The sequence below is a fragment of the Littorina saxatilis genome, linkage group LG4 (genome assembly GCF_037325665.1).
Source record: "Littorina saxatilis isolate snail1 linkage group LG4, US_GU_Lsax_2.0, whole genome shotgun sequence".
In the NCBI taxonomy this organism is placed as follows: Eukaryota; Metazoa; Mollusca; class Gastropoda; order Littorinimorpha; family Littorinidae; genus Littorina; species Littorina saxatilis.
The window spans coordinates 63,173,117-63,191,314 of NC_090248.1; the positions used below are offsets into that span (position 1 = coordinate 63,173,117).

The window sequence follows — 18,198 nt, forward strand, 5'->3', positions numbered from 1 at the left end:
GAGAGGGAGAGAGAGAAAAAGAAAGAGAGAGAGACCGAGAGAGGGAGGGACAGAGAACGACTGAGAGACAGGCAGACAAACAGACGGATGGACAGACAGACGACAGACTTCTTGACCTCGTCGGATGCGCATGAGCTGTCGGCAAAATGAACAGAAAGGTATTAAATTTTCCCTTCAAGCCACCAATACTTTACGCTGCAGACAGCACACTTCACAAGAACAAAAATCATAAATGACGGATATCCGTCATCCACACCGCAAAATCCTAATAAACGCCCGCATTCCCTCACTCTCTGTAGAGCTACAGTCAACGCCACAGGACCATCACACATCAGAAGCAAAGCTGATCATGTGACAGGGATGGCCAAATTGTCAGCCCGATCGCAAGGGGCGAGTAAAAAATCCGCCGGGCAAGCAGAAACCCCCTGGCAACTCGCCCGGCTGGCCAATGCAAATTCTGGTCAAATACAACACTTTTGGTTTTAATTTCGAGTTTTCAAGCCATATAAACACTACTGCAGATCAACTGTGGTAGTGTACCGGGCCAGTGACATTTCTGCCGGGATGGTGACTTTCTTGAAGTTACTCGCCCGGCTGGCGAGTAAATATTTTGAGATTTGGCCATCCCTGTGTGACCATGCAGCGACAGAGCGTGTAATGTGACGTGTGTGCTAGTGGATTGTCTGTGTTTCCCTTGTCCATCTGTGTTACACGACACTTGAGATTGCCACAAGTTCTCAAACGTCGTATAGTTGTGTTCTTTTATTCTACGTCGCCCGTCTTCGCAGCAACAGAAAACAACTCGTCAAATTGAGTTCGAGGATTTATTTAGCATTCCATACATACAACTGCACATCGTAGCAGAACTCAAATAGAAGCTTTTTTAACATTCAAATCGCGCTGGCATATATAGTAAATACTCAATCTCGAGAATATTCCAGACCGAACATGATACAACTACATTATATGCGAACCGCCCATGGACTAGAATGGTGACGTTCTCTGTGACGTACATCAAAAGGTGCCGACGCCCTTAATCCGATCGAACGCCACGAACTCACACTAAATCAGCATGGTAAACAACTTGTTTTGACAGGACTAGAAAGTTCACCTGCATTCTCGTCCAAGCATAAATATTGTGTTTACAAAATATAATATCGGTACTTTCCCACAAAGTACAAATAAGTCAACTACATGCTACACACAAAACTGAACCAAAGCTCAGCAACGGTAGCGTTTCCTAACATTACCCCCAACACCAGAAGAAATTTACCTAATTTCTTTCAATCATTGAAACGCTACCTGTACACATATTATGTATACATAACAGATTGAAATCCAGGTATGTACATTAGTCTGTTGGAGAATGAACACAGTTTTAATCACATACTCGGCTGAGAAAATCTGCTCCAACATTGTCTGAACCCTTGATCGATTCCACTCGCATATCAAAGTTCTGCAAGTACATCACCCACCTCATGATACGATTATTCACAAACTTCGCAGAGTTCAGGTAGGTGAGGGGTTTGTGATCAGTCTGAAGCACGAATTTCACCCCTTGGAGGTAGAGTTCAAATTTCTTGATTCCCCACACGATGGCTAAACACTCTTTCTCCATGGTCGAGTAGTTCTTCTCGGCTCCTGACAGCTTCTTGCTGGCATAGCTGACCGGAAACGGTTTACCTCCATGTTCTTGCATCAGCATGGCGCCGATCCCTTCGTCCGATGCGTCTGTACGCAAGATGAACTCTTTGGCGGTATCAGGAAGGCGTAGCACCGGGTCTCGTGACATCAGGTCGCGCACGGTCTGGTATGCCTTCTCCTGAGCTGGTCCCCAAAGTATTCGGTTGGGGCATCCTTTTCGGGTCATGTCCGACAAAGGCGCCGTTATGGCGGCGAAGTTTGGAATGAACTCTCTGTAGTACCCAGCCAATCCAAGGAAGGATCGCACCTGCTTCTTGGTTTCAGGACGTGGCGCATTGAGGATCTTGGTGACGTTTTCCAACAAAAGCCCCTTTTGACCTTCCTTCAGTGAATGACCTATGAAGTCAACGTTGTCGGTCCCCAAAATGCACTTGCTGGGTCTCACGGTCAGATTAGCTTTTGTCAGGCGGGAAAACAGTTCCCTCAAAGTCTCCAGATGCTCCGCAAAGGTCTCCGTGTGGACTAGCAGATCATCCCAGTAGTACACAACATTCTTCATTCCTTTGAGCATTTTTCGCATTCCCCTCGTAAGGGTAGCACCACTGTTCACCATGCCAAAAGGCATCCGCAGGCACTCATACGTTCCGTCTGGAGTTGCAAAGGCGGTCTTTGGTATGTCCTCTTCGCGTACAGGAATTTGCCAATATCCCTTGCTGAGATCGATCTTTGAGAAGATCTTACTGCCGGTTAACTGTCGGAATAGATCAGTTGCCGTCGGCATTGGTTCAGGATCAAACACGGTGATCTTATTCACTTTCCTGAAGTCAATGCATACCCTGTTTGTACCGTCTTTCTTCTTGACAACAACAACGGGAGATGAGTAAGGGGATGATGACTCACGGATGACCCCCATCTTCAACATGTTGTCGATGTCCTTCTTCAAGGATTCCCGAGCCTGAAACGGGATAGGGTATGGTTTTGAGCGAACAGGAACGTCAGATGTGAGGTGGACTTCATGTTCGACCAAGGACGTAGAGCCTGGAACATCAGAGAACCTATGGGTGAAGTCGCCCATAAAATCATGCAGCTCCTTCTGCTGATCTTCTGTCAGGTCAGGTCCTAGCTTGACGTCATCCACTCCCTCTTTCTTGTGGAGGTCTCCCAACTCCAGTAGTTCCTCGCCGTCGAACTCGTCTAGTTCGGCTGGTTCTTCCACACTTGCTGCGACCTGTACTGCTTCCGGAGGTCTCTCCACATACAGTTTCAGGAGGTTAGCGTGGTAGATCTTGGACTTCTTGCCGACATTCACCTTGTAGTCGTTGATCCCTACCACGGCCTCAACCTCGTATGGGCCTTTCCACTGCATCAGTAGTTTGTTGTGATCAGTGGGAAGCAGTATCAGCACTTTGTTACCTGGTGTAAACTTCCTGTTTACGGCTTTGCGGTCGTAGTAGTGCTTTCCACTATCCTGAGACTTTCTCAAGTTTTCTCTCGCAATCTCGAGAGTCTCCTCCAGTTTCTCTCGCAACTCGAACACGTACTGGTAACTGTTCTTCACTTCAGGTGTGTCCACATCTTTCGTCCACAATTCCTTTAGTATCTGCATCGGGCCTCTCACGGTCCGCCCGTACATCAGCTCGAACGGGGAGAATCCAGTGGACTCTTGTGGCACCTCCCTGTATGCAAACAGCAAGGCATTGATGTAGCGATGCCACTGCCTTGGCTGCTCACTGCATAGTTTCTTCAGCGTGGACTTCAGCGTCGCATTGAATTTTTCGACCAGCCCATTGCACATCGGGTGATAGGGTGTCGTAGTCAAGTGACGAATGCTCAGCAGCCTGTTGACCTCTTCCATGCATTCAGAGACAAACTGTGTCCCCAGGTCTGTGAGGATCTCTTCAGGAACCCCAATTCTGCTGAAAATGTCCACAAGTGCCTCGGCAACAGTCTCGGTGTCAATTTTCTTCAGAGGCACGGCTTCTGGGTACCTGGTTGCATAGTCTACCAGGGTCAGTACCCAACGATGACCCTCTTCACTTGGCGGTTTGATCTCGCCGATGAGGTCAATGGCCACCCTCTTGAAAGGTCGGTCGATCAAAGGCATCTTCTGCAACGGCACTTTCGGGACCCTTCCTCGAGGTATGGTTTTCTGGCAAATATCGCACGATCGGCAGAATCGAGTCACATCTGCATGCAGTCCTGGCCAGTAAAACGCAGCCTGGATTCTGTCCGATGTCTTCTTGACCCCCAGGTGACCTCCCATAATAGAGTCGTGGGCCACCTCCATCACCTGGCGCCTAAGTGGTTGAGGCACCAGAACTTGACGTAATGGCTTCCCACCGTTGACTCTCGCGTGCTGGAACACTCTGTACAGAATCTTGGCCTTCACTTCAAATTGCACAGTGCCTTCGCCCTTAGTCATCTCCTTGACAGGACGACTCCTGTACTTTGTTAAAGTCGAATCAGCTTCCTGCAGCTGAATCAGCCGATCCCTGTCCACGACAGCAGTTGCAGAACTGTTGGTGACCCTGAGTGGCGTAGTTGTTTTGTCCTTCTTCGCCTGGGCTCTGGTCGTCACAGCGCTTACAACCTGCGGCTGGTCGCGGCGATGCACAGTTGCTCTGTCATCTCGTAACAGTTCGCTGATATCTTCATTCGCGAATGGCAGTGGGTCTTCCTCCTCAGCAGCAGGCTGAGCTGAGCCCATTCTCCATTCGAAATCAGGGTCATCAGGACGTCTCGCACCCCCAATGTTCCCAATTAGTAGATCGTACAAGGGCTTCTTCAGGCAGACGGCCTCAACTTCTCCGGTGAAGTATGGAGTATCGATCTGGATTTTTACCACTGGTGCCTTCACGCTCACGCTGCGCTTGTCTTTCTTTTTCTTCTCGCTCACGCTGCGCTTGTCTTTCTTCACGCTGCGCCAGCAGTCGTGTCTGGGACTCGACGAACTCCGTCAACTGCTTGCCTTTTAGTCCCAGTTCAATTCCTTTTCCCCAGAACTCAGCCATTCTGGTCTTTTCCGGTGCGTTCGTCTGTATTCTTTCACAGCCCCGAACGTAGACGAATGTAGTCTTCTAAAAGAACACAGTCTCTACTGCACCTCCGATGCTTCTCTCGTCGCTGTTCACCTTCGTAGACGCAGGCTGCCACCCTCCTCGTCTAACGTGACGGCGCACTCTGCTCACGATACGTACACGACGTACCCCAGTCGTATTTCGTAGTATTAATGCACTAGCTCCGCGACGAAGTCCGTCTCGTCCAAACGGCAGCTAACCTCTGTAATCCCGATACACTCCGGCGTCGCTCACCGTATCGAGCTGCGGCGATTACCAAACTCTTCCCACAGTCACACCGAATCCACGGTTCCGTAGTCTCAATACTGACCCCTCAGGATACACCCGATTGATGGCTACCTCCTGTGACTGTCCTGACACTGGTCCTTGTTGCTGGAAAACCCTTGGCGTTAAACGTAGATCCTTGGCTTGGCCCCCAATTGTTACACGACACTTGAGATTGCCACAAGTTCTCAAACGTCGTATAGTTGTGTTCTTTTATTCTACGTCGCCCGTCTTCGCAGCAACAGAAAACAACTCGTCAAATTGAGTTCGAGGATTTATTTAGCATTCCATACATACAACTGCACATCGTAGCAGAACTCAAATAGAAGCTTTTTTAACATTCAAATCGCGCTGGCATATATAGTAAATACTCAATCTCGAGAATATTCCAGACCGAACATGATACAACTACATTATATGCGAACCGCCCATGGACTAGAATGGTGACGTTCTCTGTGACGTACATCAAAAGGTGCCGACGCCCTTAATCCGATCGAACGCCACGAACTCACACTAAATCAGCATGGTAAACAACTTGTTTTGACAGGACTAGAAAGTTCACCTGCATTCTCGTCCAAGCATAAATATTGTGTTTACAAAATATAATATCGGTACTTTCCCACAAAGTACAAATAAGTCAACTACATGCTACACACAAAACTGAACCAAAGCTCAGCAACGGTAGCGTTTCCTAACAATCTGGTCAGTGTTAGGTGCCATGCAGTGAGTTGCAGGACCAATCAATGTCGGTAAAGTTGGGAATGAAAGTTGGAGAGATACAAATACCCTATTTCGTATGACGGCTTACTAGTGCCAAAACCTGGGGTTACCCATTATCACGTGATAATTACTAATTAACGCTGTGAGTTACTGTTTTCACTCGTTAGTTACTCATTTTCACGGGATAATTAGTAATTTTCACGGGAAAATAACTAATTTTTAGTTTTGGCACTAGCAATCCGTCAGGAAGTGAGCCAAAACTAAAAATTAGTAATTAACAGGTGAAAGTTAGTCATTTTCCCGGGAAAATTAGTAATTAACACGTGAAAATGGTAATTATCAAGGGAAAATTACTAATTTTCCCTTGATAATTACAATTATGAGGTTTTGGCACTAGTAAGCCCTATGACGGCTTACTAGTGCCAAAACCTGGGGTTACCCATCATCACGTGATAATTACTAATTAACGCTGTCCAGTTACTGTTTTCACCTGTTAGTTACTCATTTTCACGGGAAAATTACTAATTTTTAGTTTTGGCACTAGCAATCCGTCAGGAAGTGAGCCAAAACTAAAAATTAGTAATTAACAGGTGAAAGGTAGTAATTATTCCGGGAAAATTAGTAATAAACACGTGAAAATGGTAATTATCAAGGGAAAATTACTAATTTTCCCTTGATAATTACAATTATGAGGTTTTGGCACCAGTAAAGCCGTCATAATTTCGAGTAAAAGCACTTACACATTGGCATCAGTTATTCAATGATCGCCCTTGCCATTTTCAAACCCATATATACTTTTCTACAATTACCTTCTTCTTCTTCTGCGTTCGACAGACTGCACGATTTGTACAAGTACCAATTATCTGTCTCTGTGTCTGTGTCTCTGTCTGTCTGTCTCTGTCTGTCTGTCTCTGTCTGTCTGTCTGTCTGTCCGTCTGTCTGTCTCTCTCTCTCGCACGCACACACACACACACACACACACACACACACACACACACACACACACACACACACACACACACACATACACACACACACACACACACACACACACACACACAAGCACACATACACACACACACACGCCCGCACGCACGCACTGACGCTCACGCACGCACGCACACACACACACACACACACACACACACACACACACATACACACTCACCATCTCCCCCCCGCCTGACCCCCCTTCCACCCCACACCCAAACCAACACACACAACAAAAACCCACCGTCCATTGTGGGCACACATCATCCTGAACCCAGCCCTGCAGATCAGAGTAAACTTGCGCCGGTTTGGACTTGTCGTGGAGAGAGCTGCACAGGTCGCACCACCATTTTCTCCGAGCAGGGAGCTCGCTGTGGACCTCGTAGTGCCTGGTCCACTGCAGGTGTAGGTTGTACGCTGCTTCGTCTTGGCTCAGGTGTCGTAGGTGTTGTGCCAGGTGCTCCAGGCTTCGGAAGTCGTTGATGTGCAGGAACGAGTTTGGAGGGGCGATCTGCAAAACAAGATACAATCATTAATAGACAATAGTTGGGCGATGTCCACTTCATGGAGATGGCTGCACGGAGCGGCTCAATCAAGCTCAGTATATGATGTTCTTTGTACAGTGGTACCTGTGGTGTCAGGCCCCTTTCATGAGAGGACAACTCCTATGAAAGGACACATTCTGTCTTTTATGATGACCAAAATGTAGCTGTCACGTCGTTACAGACCACATGCAGTGAAGGGACACTTTCACATGGTCCTTTCACCGCCCCTCCTTCCTATATCGTTTTTGTTCACGAAATTATGATGTTCTGCACAATATCTATCGTCTTGCAGAGTTGATGTACTATTGCATACTATTCTGACTTTAATTTGATTTGCACATTTTTGCTTTGCACCTAGTCATAAACATTTATAAACTACAATGTTTCCATATAATGCGCTTGTACATAAACTTATACTATTTCACTAATTATGTATTTATGTATACATAGTATTAGTTATTATAGTAGATTTAGTCCCTCTTTAGGGCGAGGGCCAGATGCAAAAAAGTATACCTATGCTTATTCTGTTACCATCGTAAAACAAAGAATTGTCATTGTCATTCTCTCTCTCTCTCTCTCTCTCTCTCTCTCTCTCTCTCTCTCTCTCTCTCTCTCTCTCTCTCTCTCTCTCTCTCTCTCTCTCTCTCTCTCTCTCTCTCTCTCTCTCTCTCTTCCTTTCCTTCATTTTTCATGAACACACCTTGCGGTAATCCTCGCTGGAGGCTCCCCCTAACACCACCGGCACCTGTTTCCTGGCCAGGGCACTCCAGAACTTCTCGGTGACGTAATCCCGACAGTTGGCGTTCTCCAGGGCGAGGTAGAACTTGTAGTTGCTCAGAGTGTCGCTGCAGATCGTCTCCGGGCAACGCTTTTCGTTGCAGCCTCCGTAAAGGTCAAGGTCAGAGCCCAGCAATTCCTGAAACAGCGGATAGAAAGTTTTGACGATTGATGTTGTTGGCGGTGGTTTTGTGCGTGTATTGTTTTGCTTTACTTTGCGTGTGTGTATTTGTTTGTTTCTTATTTCTGATTGTTCTGTTTGTTTGTTTATTTGTGTATTTGTTGTTGTTTTTTTTATTTTGTTTTTGTTCTACTGTCTCTGCAGGGGGGGGAGGGAGAGTTTTTATCGCAGGTAATCATCGACAAGGAGAGGTCAGAGGTTTCAAGCCCTGTCAAATGAATAGTTGAATGAAACGTACCCGTCCAAGTAACAACAACACTAACCTTGAGTCGTCTGATAATCAACTGACGACGGTTGTAGTCGTAGCAGTTGCTGGACATCCAAGCAGCAAACCGATGGTTGTGGCGCGCGAAGTTGACGCTGTAGTTGCTGCCATAACGATCCCCGGGGTAGACGGTGTATCCCCCGTAGGGAACGGGTACGTCGGAGTCCCTCCGGTACCACGCCGTCCAGTTGAAGACACCCGCCAGAGTCGCCAAGTTAAGCGGGGTACGGGTGGGTGGTTCAACGTTGTGGAGAATCCACACCTGTGGGGAAAATGACAACTGAGGATATGAGCAGAAATAATTTGAAAGAACAATTTGGGACTCTTCCGTATAAGGCAGTCCTTAATTGAGCCCGAAGTCGACTTTACGAAGTCTTTTTACCGAAAACTCAGTGCTGAAGCTCCGTGCGGCCAGCTTCGCGAAGCATCCTTTGCGTAGTCGACTTCCGACCCAATTAATGGCAGGCTTTACAAGCCATTCTCTTGTTAAAGAATGGAAAGCTTCATATTAACACCATGCTGGTTCTCCATTTTTGAAGTAAATACCTGACAATGAGCTAATTCCTCAATGAGCGAATCAAGAACAAGGGGATTAAAGTAGGGTTGAGGCTTACAAATGCACAACGATATATGCAAATCTAATCAAATTATGTGACCAAAAGAACGATATAAAGGCTGATTGAGGAGGGAAGATGGCCACACAATATTTGCGGACGCTCTGGATAGGTACAGGTACTGGTAATATATCTTACTCAAGAGTCGCCAGTCATCTTGCGCCACCGAAACATCCTTGTAAAGTTTGATGTTCAGGTTCCATGTGTGACACAGAACCCAATCAAGAACCTGAAAAATGAATAAATCATTGCCTTACCTAATTAGGAAGACGGTGATCAGGCATTTCGTGCCCCCTCCAAAAGTTGAACAAACATTGCCTTACCTGATGAGGGAGACGGTGATCAGGCATTTCGTGCCCTCTCCAAAAGTTGAACAGGGCCCCAGAATGGAAGAGTACTGCGTCCGACTGGTCAAGCAGTGACCGGTCGTTGGTCATCGTGCAGCGACTCTCCTCGCACGGCGCGAAGTACCGGTCATCCGTTTCCTCCCACGTCGGGTCCGTGAAAAAGCCTGTCCAACGGAGGATACGCTTGACTGACGCGTTCCGCCACTGACGCTGTGGAAAGGTGGTGACGAAGGAAGTCCTGTTGGTGAACGTCAGAGGATGTGTTTTTGTGACGCCATTGCACACGTCACCGGAGCAAGGGACGTCACTTCCGGGGAGGACGAAGAAGAGAAAGAGGAGGAAGGCCAGAAGTGTTGCGACTGCTGTGCGCATGCGCCGCTTGTTGCGTACGGTGCAGAGCATGATAGGAGATCCCAGCATGCATCTGCTGGCTGTGTTCTTCAGGGTTCTCATGGGGGTATCTGTAATGAAAAGATCCAAAACGTTTTCTGCTTAATGACCAGACATGCAAACAAAAAACAAAAAACCATTTTACACCAATACTTCTGGCGTCAGAACTTTTTTACATTTAAAAAAAATACGTCTGGGGTATTGACAATCAAGAAGTGCGCGTCAAGAAAACCTAGATCACTGCACAACAAGAAAACGGCAACAACAGTTATCAAAGTTTCTTCAAACCGACCGATTCTATTTCTGACACGAAGGTGACGGTTCCAGACTGACGTTGTATCCCAGACATTTGCCAAACACCGCTGATCATGTTTACGTAGCTCTTCCCTTTTTCAACACACGATAAACTATTTTATCGCGAGTGAGGTACTTCATGCCCCCAGAGAAGCTGTGATTTTATACCCCTTGCACATCGGCGTTTCGGTTCATGCCACACGCTGCGATCGAGTTATGAATCATTGATTCTACGATGCTCCGGTTGGGGTTGACTGTTGCTTTGTTCACTCAGCCGAATCTTAGTGTACAGTGGTACCTGTGAAGAAAGGACACCCTTAAGACCAGCACAAATGTCCCTATATTGCAGGTGGCCTGTCATGACAGGTATATTTTCATAAAGGTGGTCCTTAATTGAGACCGAAGTCGTCTTCGCGAAGTCTTTTTACCGAAAACTCAGTGCTAAAGCTTTGTGAGGCCAGCTTCGCGAAGTATACTTCGTGTAGTCGATTTCGCCCAGTTAAAGACAGGCTCAAAGATAATAGACAAAACAAGTCGCGTAAGGCGAAATTACAACATTTAGTCAAGCTGTCGAACTAACAGAATGAAACTGAACTCACTGCATTTTTACAGCAAGAGCGTATACTCGTAGCATCGTCAGTCCACCGCTCGATGCAAAGGCAGTGAAATTGACAAGAAGAGCGGGGTAGTAGTTGCGCTGAGAAGGATAGCACGCTTTTCTTTATCTCTATTCTTTTTAACTTTCTGAGCGTGTTTTTAATCCAAACATATCACATCTATATGTTTTTGGAATCAGGAACCCACAAGGAATAAGATGAAATTGTTTTTAAATCGATTTCGGAAATTTTATTTTAATAATAATTTTTATATTTTTAATTTTCAGAGCTTGTTTTTAATCTGAATATAACATATTTATATGTTTTTGGAATCAGAAAATGATGAAGAATAAGATGAACGTAAATTTGGATCGTTTTAAAAACAAATTATTTTTTTTACAATTTTCAGATTTTTAATGACCAAAGTCATCAATTAATTTTTAAGCCACCAAGCTGAAATGCAATACCGAAGTCCGGCCTTCGTCGAAGATTGCTTGGCCAAAATTTCAATCAATTTGATTGAAAAATGAGGGTGTGACAGTGCCGCCTACACTTTTACAAAAAGCCGGATATGACGTCATCAAAGGTATTTATCGAAAATAAGAAAAAAAGTCCGGGGATATCATTCCCAGGAACTCTCATGTCAAATTTCATAAAGATCGGTCCAGTAGTTTGGTCTGAATCGCTCTACACACACACACGCACAGACAGACAGACAGACAGACAGACAGACACACACACATACACCACGACCCTCGTCTCAATTCCCCCTCCACGTTAAAACATTTAGTCAAAACTTGACTAAATGTAATGAGAATAGAAGGTGTCCTATCGTTAGAGGTGTTTTCTCCTATCGGAGAGGCCTGGCATCGCAGCCGGTGCCACTGAATCAATCTCGATCAAAAGAAAGAGGAACGGCAGAGCTCTGCAGGAGTAACGGGACACTTTTTAATTAAAACATACAGGGTGACACACAAAAAACGGTCATCACCAAAAGTCGAATAACCTCAGAAATTGTATTTAGATCAACATAAAACTTTACCCACATTAGGTCAAGCCTATGTAGCAGACATCCCCAAAGTGTCAAGCCTGTACTACAGAAACTCTTTGTTTCACTGGCGCACAAAAATGTGCTCTATATGAGCTCCCCGGCGCTGCAGGCACACTTGGATCAGGGGGCAAAAAAACCGGTCATCACCTAAACTTGAATAACTTTTGAAATAATTAATCGATTCTTTTAATTTTTCAGATTTACCAAGTGGATCCATTGTTCTATAAGTGTACCAAATTTGAGCTTTGAGATGGCATGGAATACAGAGGAAAATACATTTATAGTTGAGGCATATTTTCGGCTGAAGTCAATCCATGCAGCTCTATTGCAATTAAAAGAACGGTTCGGATGTCGTGAATTTCCTGTCCACTCAATGATCTACAGATGGGTCAACAAGTTCAGAACCCATGGGACTGTGCGTAACCTCAATGGCAAAGACACTAACAGACAATCACACTCTGGACGACCGATATCATCAAGGACATAACCTCAATGGTAAAGACACTAACAGACAATCACACTCTGGACGACCGATATCATCAAGGACATAACCTCAATGGCAAAGACACTAACAGACAATCACACTCTGGACGACCGATATCATCAAGGACATAACCTCAATGGTAAAGACACTAACAGACAATCACACTCTGGACGACCGATATCATCAAGGACACCACCACATGACCGGTTTTTGTTGTGTGTCACCCTGTACTTATCAGAGCATGTTTACCCAGTGACGATCAAGACACAGCATTGGTGGCTCCATTCAGAACTACCTGCAAGACTTTGTAAAGTGTATAAGTATATTTCGATCAATTATCCGTCTTTACAGTGGGTTTGTTTTCACATGCGCGCATCAGCCAATGAGCAAAATGAATTGATTCAGCAATTTTCTGTGCACTGAACTTTAATTATCTCCCTGCGCCTCGTGTAAACACCTTAACTACGCACTGACATTGAAGACATTTTCTGGTGAATTTAACCTGAACACATTTCCTCCCCCCCCCCCCCCCACTCACTACCCCCGCTCAGAATTATGGTGTCTCCTTTGCAGATCCATGAGAAAGGCTCACTCTCATCTGGTCAAGCAGATACGAAATGACGAAGCGATTTTGCAGTTAAGCTTACTCTATGCCGTCCTGTTGGGATCAGCACATGTTGGTTTGTTTGTGGTTTTTTTTGGAAGGCATAGTTTTAAGGCGTTCAGTGGCAACTCGCTGTCTTAAAAATTAGACACACCTGCTCGACCATGCTCGGTAACTATGCTAATTAAATCAATTTTAATCGGCGAACGGTTCAGTATCTTCGACAGCACATCAGTCTGTGTCAAGAGTCCCCCGACTACTGTTCGCCTTTATTTTTATGCTATTTTAGAAGGATAGCACATTAATGCTCATTATCTCAACAATGGTGACACGCGCATCAAAGAAAATTGTTGAACAATTTCATTTCTATAAAACAAATATGTTTGAAACAAAAAGTTACGTGAGTACTCCTTTCTGAAAAAGACCTTTTGACATACATGTACAATTCAGCAGTCGTAGCACTACAGTCGATTTCGAGTGACAGGTAGAAAAACCTGAACTATATTATGGAGACTGGTTGAGACAGTGTGAAACCAACAGCTTGCACGCACTGAGACAGACTGACACCGCGAAATGCAATATTAATAAAATGGCCCGGCAGAGCCAATGGCAATAATACTGTCGTCAAAATAACACAGAGCTGCGAAAATGGGTCAACTGATTTGAGATTTTTTTTCCCCGTTCATGGGCTGAAACTCCCACGTTCACTCATGTTTTAGCACGAGTGGATTTTTACGTGTATGACCGTTTTTACCCCGCCATGCAGGCAGCATACGCCGATTTCGGGGGACCTGATTTGAGATGATAATAAAAAGCAATCAAAACGGCACTGGACTTACTGCTGTGTGAAAGGCAATAAAGACACATTGTATTTGTCAAAATGATGGAGACAGTTGTGCACTGGACTTACTGCTGTGCGAAAGGCAATACAGACACATTGTATTTGTCAACATGATGGAGACAGTTGTGCGCGTCACTTTGTGCAATATGTTTCTGATGGGGGACGGTTTTGATGATCATTTGCTGAGAGAGAGAGTGAGAGAGAGAGAGAGAGAGAGAGAGAGAGAGAGAGAGAGAGAGAGAGAGAGAGAGAGAGAGAGAGAGAGAGAGAGAGAGAGAGAGAGAGAGAGAGAGAGAGAGAGAGAGAGAGAGCTGAGAAATCAGAAAACGTATTTTATGGTCCAACTGAGCCATTGCTAATGATACGTATGACATAACAGAATCTTTCTCTCTCTGTCTCTCCCTCCACACACACACACACACACACACACACACACACACACACGTTGGAACGTTTAATGTATGACAAAACAAAACAAAACGTTGACTGATCTTCGACCAAGCGGTCTTATCAGTGGGCAGACAGATAAACACTTATTAAATACAGAAAGCAAACTTATCTGACAAATTGTCCAGAAACTTGCTCAGCAAGGTTCGAAATGGTTTCGTGAAGAAAAACCCACAAATTCTGAACTTGATTACTTCGATCTCTCAACTTTTGTTTCCTAACTCATGTTTGTTGAAGATGGCCCCGTCGCTACTCACACCAGCCTTACTCCAACACTGTTTTAATATATAAGTGCCACACGACAAAGTGTAACACAACTCTCTCTCTCCCTCTCTTTTTCTGTCTCTCTCTCTCTCTCTCTCTCTCTCTCTCTCTCTCTCTCTCTCTGTCTCTCTCTCTGTCTATCTCTCTCTCTCTCTCTACCTCTCTCTCTGTCTATCTCTCTCTGTCTCTCTTTGACTCTCTTTGTCTCTCTCTCTCTGTCTATCTCTCTCTCTCTCTCTGTCTATCTCTCTCTCTGTCTCTCTTTGGCTCTCTCTCTCTCTCTCTGTCTCTCTGTCTCTCTCTCTCACTCTCTCTCCTCTCTCAGTGTCTCTCTCTCTTTCTCTCTCTCTGTCTCTCTCTCTCACTGACTCTCTCTCTCTCTTTGTCTCTCTCTCTCACACACACACACAACCACACACACACACACACACACACACACACACACACACACACACACACACACACACACACACATCGCCGTGTGCTCCGGTGAGAAAGGACGATTAATAAACGGTGTTCATTATTATTATAATTATTATCATTATTACACACACACACACACGCACGCACGCACGCACAAAGCGCTCTGAACTTCGGATAAGGCGCTATATAAATAAAGAGAATACATAGAATACGCACACACACACACGCACGCACGCACGCACGCTCGCTCGCTCGCACGCACGCACACACACACACACACACACTTGCTACCCCGGGGGGACGGGCCGGGCGCCCACAATATTTTTTCTTACAAAACTTTGAGCAACTCCAACCTGTCGTTGATCAGCTAAGCAACCTGTTGCCGTATCATCCCAATGTACTCATTTACCAGTTGATGTCTGACAGATGTTGTTCAGAGATTACTGGGCAGGTTTTCTTTAAACCCTTTTAAATCCCACTATCCTTTCTTATCAGGGAGGAGAAACTGGCAATAGCCGTGGACCGATGATTATCAGAATGGAGGCAGGTGGTGAACTGAGGTTGAACTGTCATTTACAACTAAACAACCAGACAACCAAGCTTTTATCGAAAGGATCCAAATCTACCCTCTGTTCATACTAATCTACTTGAATATGAGTGCGCAAATGCTCGAACAGAGAGAGAATTGAACTGGCTGAACCCAACTAACTTTATTTAACGAAGTTTAAGATTAAAGGTTTAACATTTAAGGCTGTTTTTACATTTAGTCAAGTTATGACTAAATGTTTTAACATAGAGGGGGGAATCGAGACGAGGGTCGTGGTGTATGTGTGTGTGTATGTGTGTGTGTGTGTGTGTGCGTGTGTGTGTGTAGAGCGATTCAGAGTAAACTACTGGACCGATCTTTATGAAATTTGACATGAGAGTTCCTGGGAATGATATCCCCGGACGTTTTTTTCATTTTTTCGATAAATGTCTTTGATGACGTCATATCCGGCTTTTTGTAAAAGTTGAGGCGGCACTGTCACACCCTCATTTTTCAATCAAATTGATTGAAATTTTGGTCAAGCAATCTTCGACGAAGGCCGGACTTCGGTATTGCATTTCAGCTTGGTGGCTTAAAAATTCATTAATGACTTTGGTCATTAAAAATCTAAAAATTGTAAAAAACAAAATTTTTAATAAAACGATCCAAATTTACGTTCATCTTATTCTTCATCATTTCCTGATTCCAAAAACATATAAATATGTTATATTTGGATTAAAAATAAGCTCTGAAAATTAAACATATAAAAATTATGATCAAAATTAAATTTTTGAAATCAATTTAAAAACACTTTCATCTTATTCCTTGTTGGTTCCTGATTCCAAAAACATATAGATATGATATGTTTGGATTAAAAACACGCTCAGAAAGTTAAAACGAAGAGAGATGCAGTAAAGCGTGCTATGAAGCACAGCGCAATTACCGCTACCGCGCCAAACAGGTTCGTCACTTTCACTGCCTTTTGCACCAGCGGCGGACTACGTTCAGTTTCATTCTGTGAGTTCCACAGCTTGACTAAATGTAGTAATTTCGCCTTACGCGACTTGTTTTTCTTTACAGTCTGTCCATGAGAAGAACAAACACAGTAAAATCAAACACAAAATCACAAAATCACACACACACACACACACACACACACACACACACACACACATCCATGCTATATAATTATAAATAAATGGATGTAAGTGTAAGTGTGTGTCTGTGTGTGTGTGTGTGTGTGTGTGTGTGTGTGTGTGTGTGTGTGTGTGTGTGTGTGTGTGTTTGTGTGTATCTGTCTGTCTGAGGCAAGTTTAGTGCCTACCGTTCACCTGTACCAAGCACATAATGCCAGATATATTAGAGACTCTCTATTGCTCCAATGAGAAGAAGAAATGAAGAAGAAGAAAATAGCCACACAGTTCATGAAATGTCTAGAAGCAAAGGGAGGTATCTCTTACTACATTGACCAGAGGTTACTCTTATCATGCACGTCTGTCTGATCATTCTCACACAATGTATAGATTCGAAGTTAGACCTGCTGCTCAAGTATCTAGATCTTTCCCATGGAAATGAGATCATTCATGTCAAAGTTTTTTTGGTTTAAATAATGGTAAACTGATGTTGATGGTAATACATTTACATTGTCTCCCATCCTTTTAATCCACATGTATGAGCACACGCTTACATCTATTGAATAGAAGCTATGTTAGTTTCAAATTGATTTTGCTGACAGTCTAATTGGATAGCACTCATTTTTTTCAAATGCGGCTAATGTAATGAAGTATTTTGAATGTTCCAAAGTTTTTATTATGCGAATCGACAAGGGAGATAACTCATTCAGACCCCCCCCCCAAAAAAAAGTGCATTTTTTGGTACTTTTTTCAACGATGAAAAATAAGGAACAACCGGGCGAATTAACAAAAATTATACTCACTTTGGAGAAATTGAACACTTTAGCAGTAGAATCACTGTTTGCTACTCCAAATTGTTGTTTCGTTACAAGAAAACATTCCACTCGAAGCACATTGGTTCATTGAGAAAACACACAAGCACGACTGTGGCCAGGCAGTACAAACAATGAGCCAGCATCACATCCATTTTGGGGGTACTCGGCTAACTCTCGACAAAAACGCCGGTCCTTTTTCCATGGCAAAATTTGTTTCGGAGCGAAAATCCAGTGAATTGCACGATTACTCCTTCCGTGTTTGCGGTATCCAAAACAAAATCTCAAACAGCTGAGTTACCAACTTTTGCTATCAGAGTTTAACTTGAAACAATCTGTACACCCACCAAACCATTGCCAATAGACAACTGTTGATCTGATCAGTTTTTGCGCACCTCGACAAAAAAAAAGTCCCGTCTTGAAACATTAGCCTACGCGCATCCAACCACAACACCACTCGCCTGAAACCGTTGCTACACTAACAGAAATTGCAGAAACAACCACTGGGAAATCTCTATGACAACCAGAAACGGTCGCCTGGCATGTTGCATCCGGATCCAAACGCCATCCAGTTTTGCGGCAGAGATGTTTGGTTCGCTACTGCCCGTGCGTCTGCTTCGCGCTGTCGTCTGCGCTAAGCCGCCTTGCATTGAACTTGTGCCAGCCGCTGCCCGCGGAAGTTGCCGCGAAGTGTTGAAATTCGTTGTAATCTTTCGGTTTTCTGGTTCAGGATCAACTGTACCTGCCAGATTGTCGTGTCGAGGTTAGGGGACAGTTCCAGTTGGACGCACGTGACCTTTTCAGCAAGCGGCATGAGAGTGTCAGTATATCAGTTACAGACTGCAATAAAAGGGCACAGGTACAGGATATTTTTAGTTGTCATCATTTTCACGAGTTGTCATTCACAGC

The 18,198-nt window shown here is 44.6% G+C and overlaps 1 protein-coding gene and 1 long non-coding RNA gene across 2 annotated transcripts in view; both read right to left on the reverse strand.

The window, feature by feature from the left end:
* Window positions 1-17,860, reverse strand: part of LOC138965341 (alpha-(1,3)-fucosyltransferase C-like) — a 21,629-nt gene extending 3,769 nt beyond the window's left edge. Inside the window, exons 1-5 of the mRNA XM_070337479.1 lie at window positions 17,281-17,860; window positions 9,401-9,885; window positions 8,462-8,725; window positions 7,941-8,156; window positions 6,940-7,206 (exon numbers count right to left, since the gene is read on the reverse strand). Coding sequence (XP_070193580.1) covers window positions 6,940-7,206; window positions 7,941-8,156; window positions 8,462-8,725; window positions 9,401-9,877 — 1,224 coding nt within the window. The 5' untranslated portion in view covers window positions 9,878-9,885; window positions 17,281-17,860. The remainder of the gene's footprint in view (window positions 1-6,939; window positions 7,207-7,940; window positions 8,157-8,461; window positions 8,726-9,400; window positions 9,886-17,280) is intronic.
* The window catches only part of LOC138965342 (uncharacterized), a 132,659-nt gene that overhangs the window by 10,569 nt on the left and 103,892 nt on the right, over window positions 1-18,198 (reverse strand). The window lies entirely within an intron of this gene.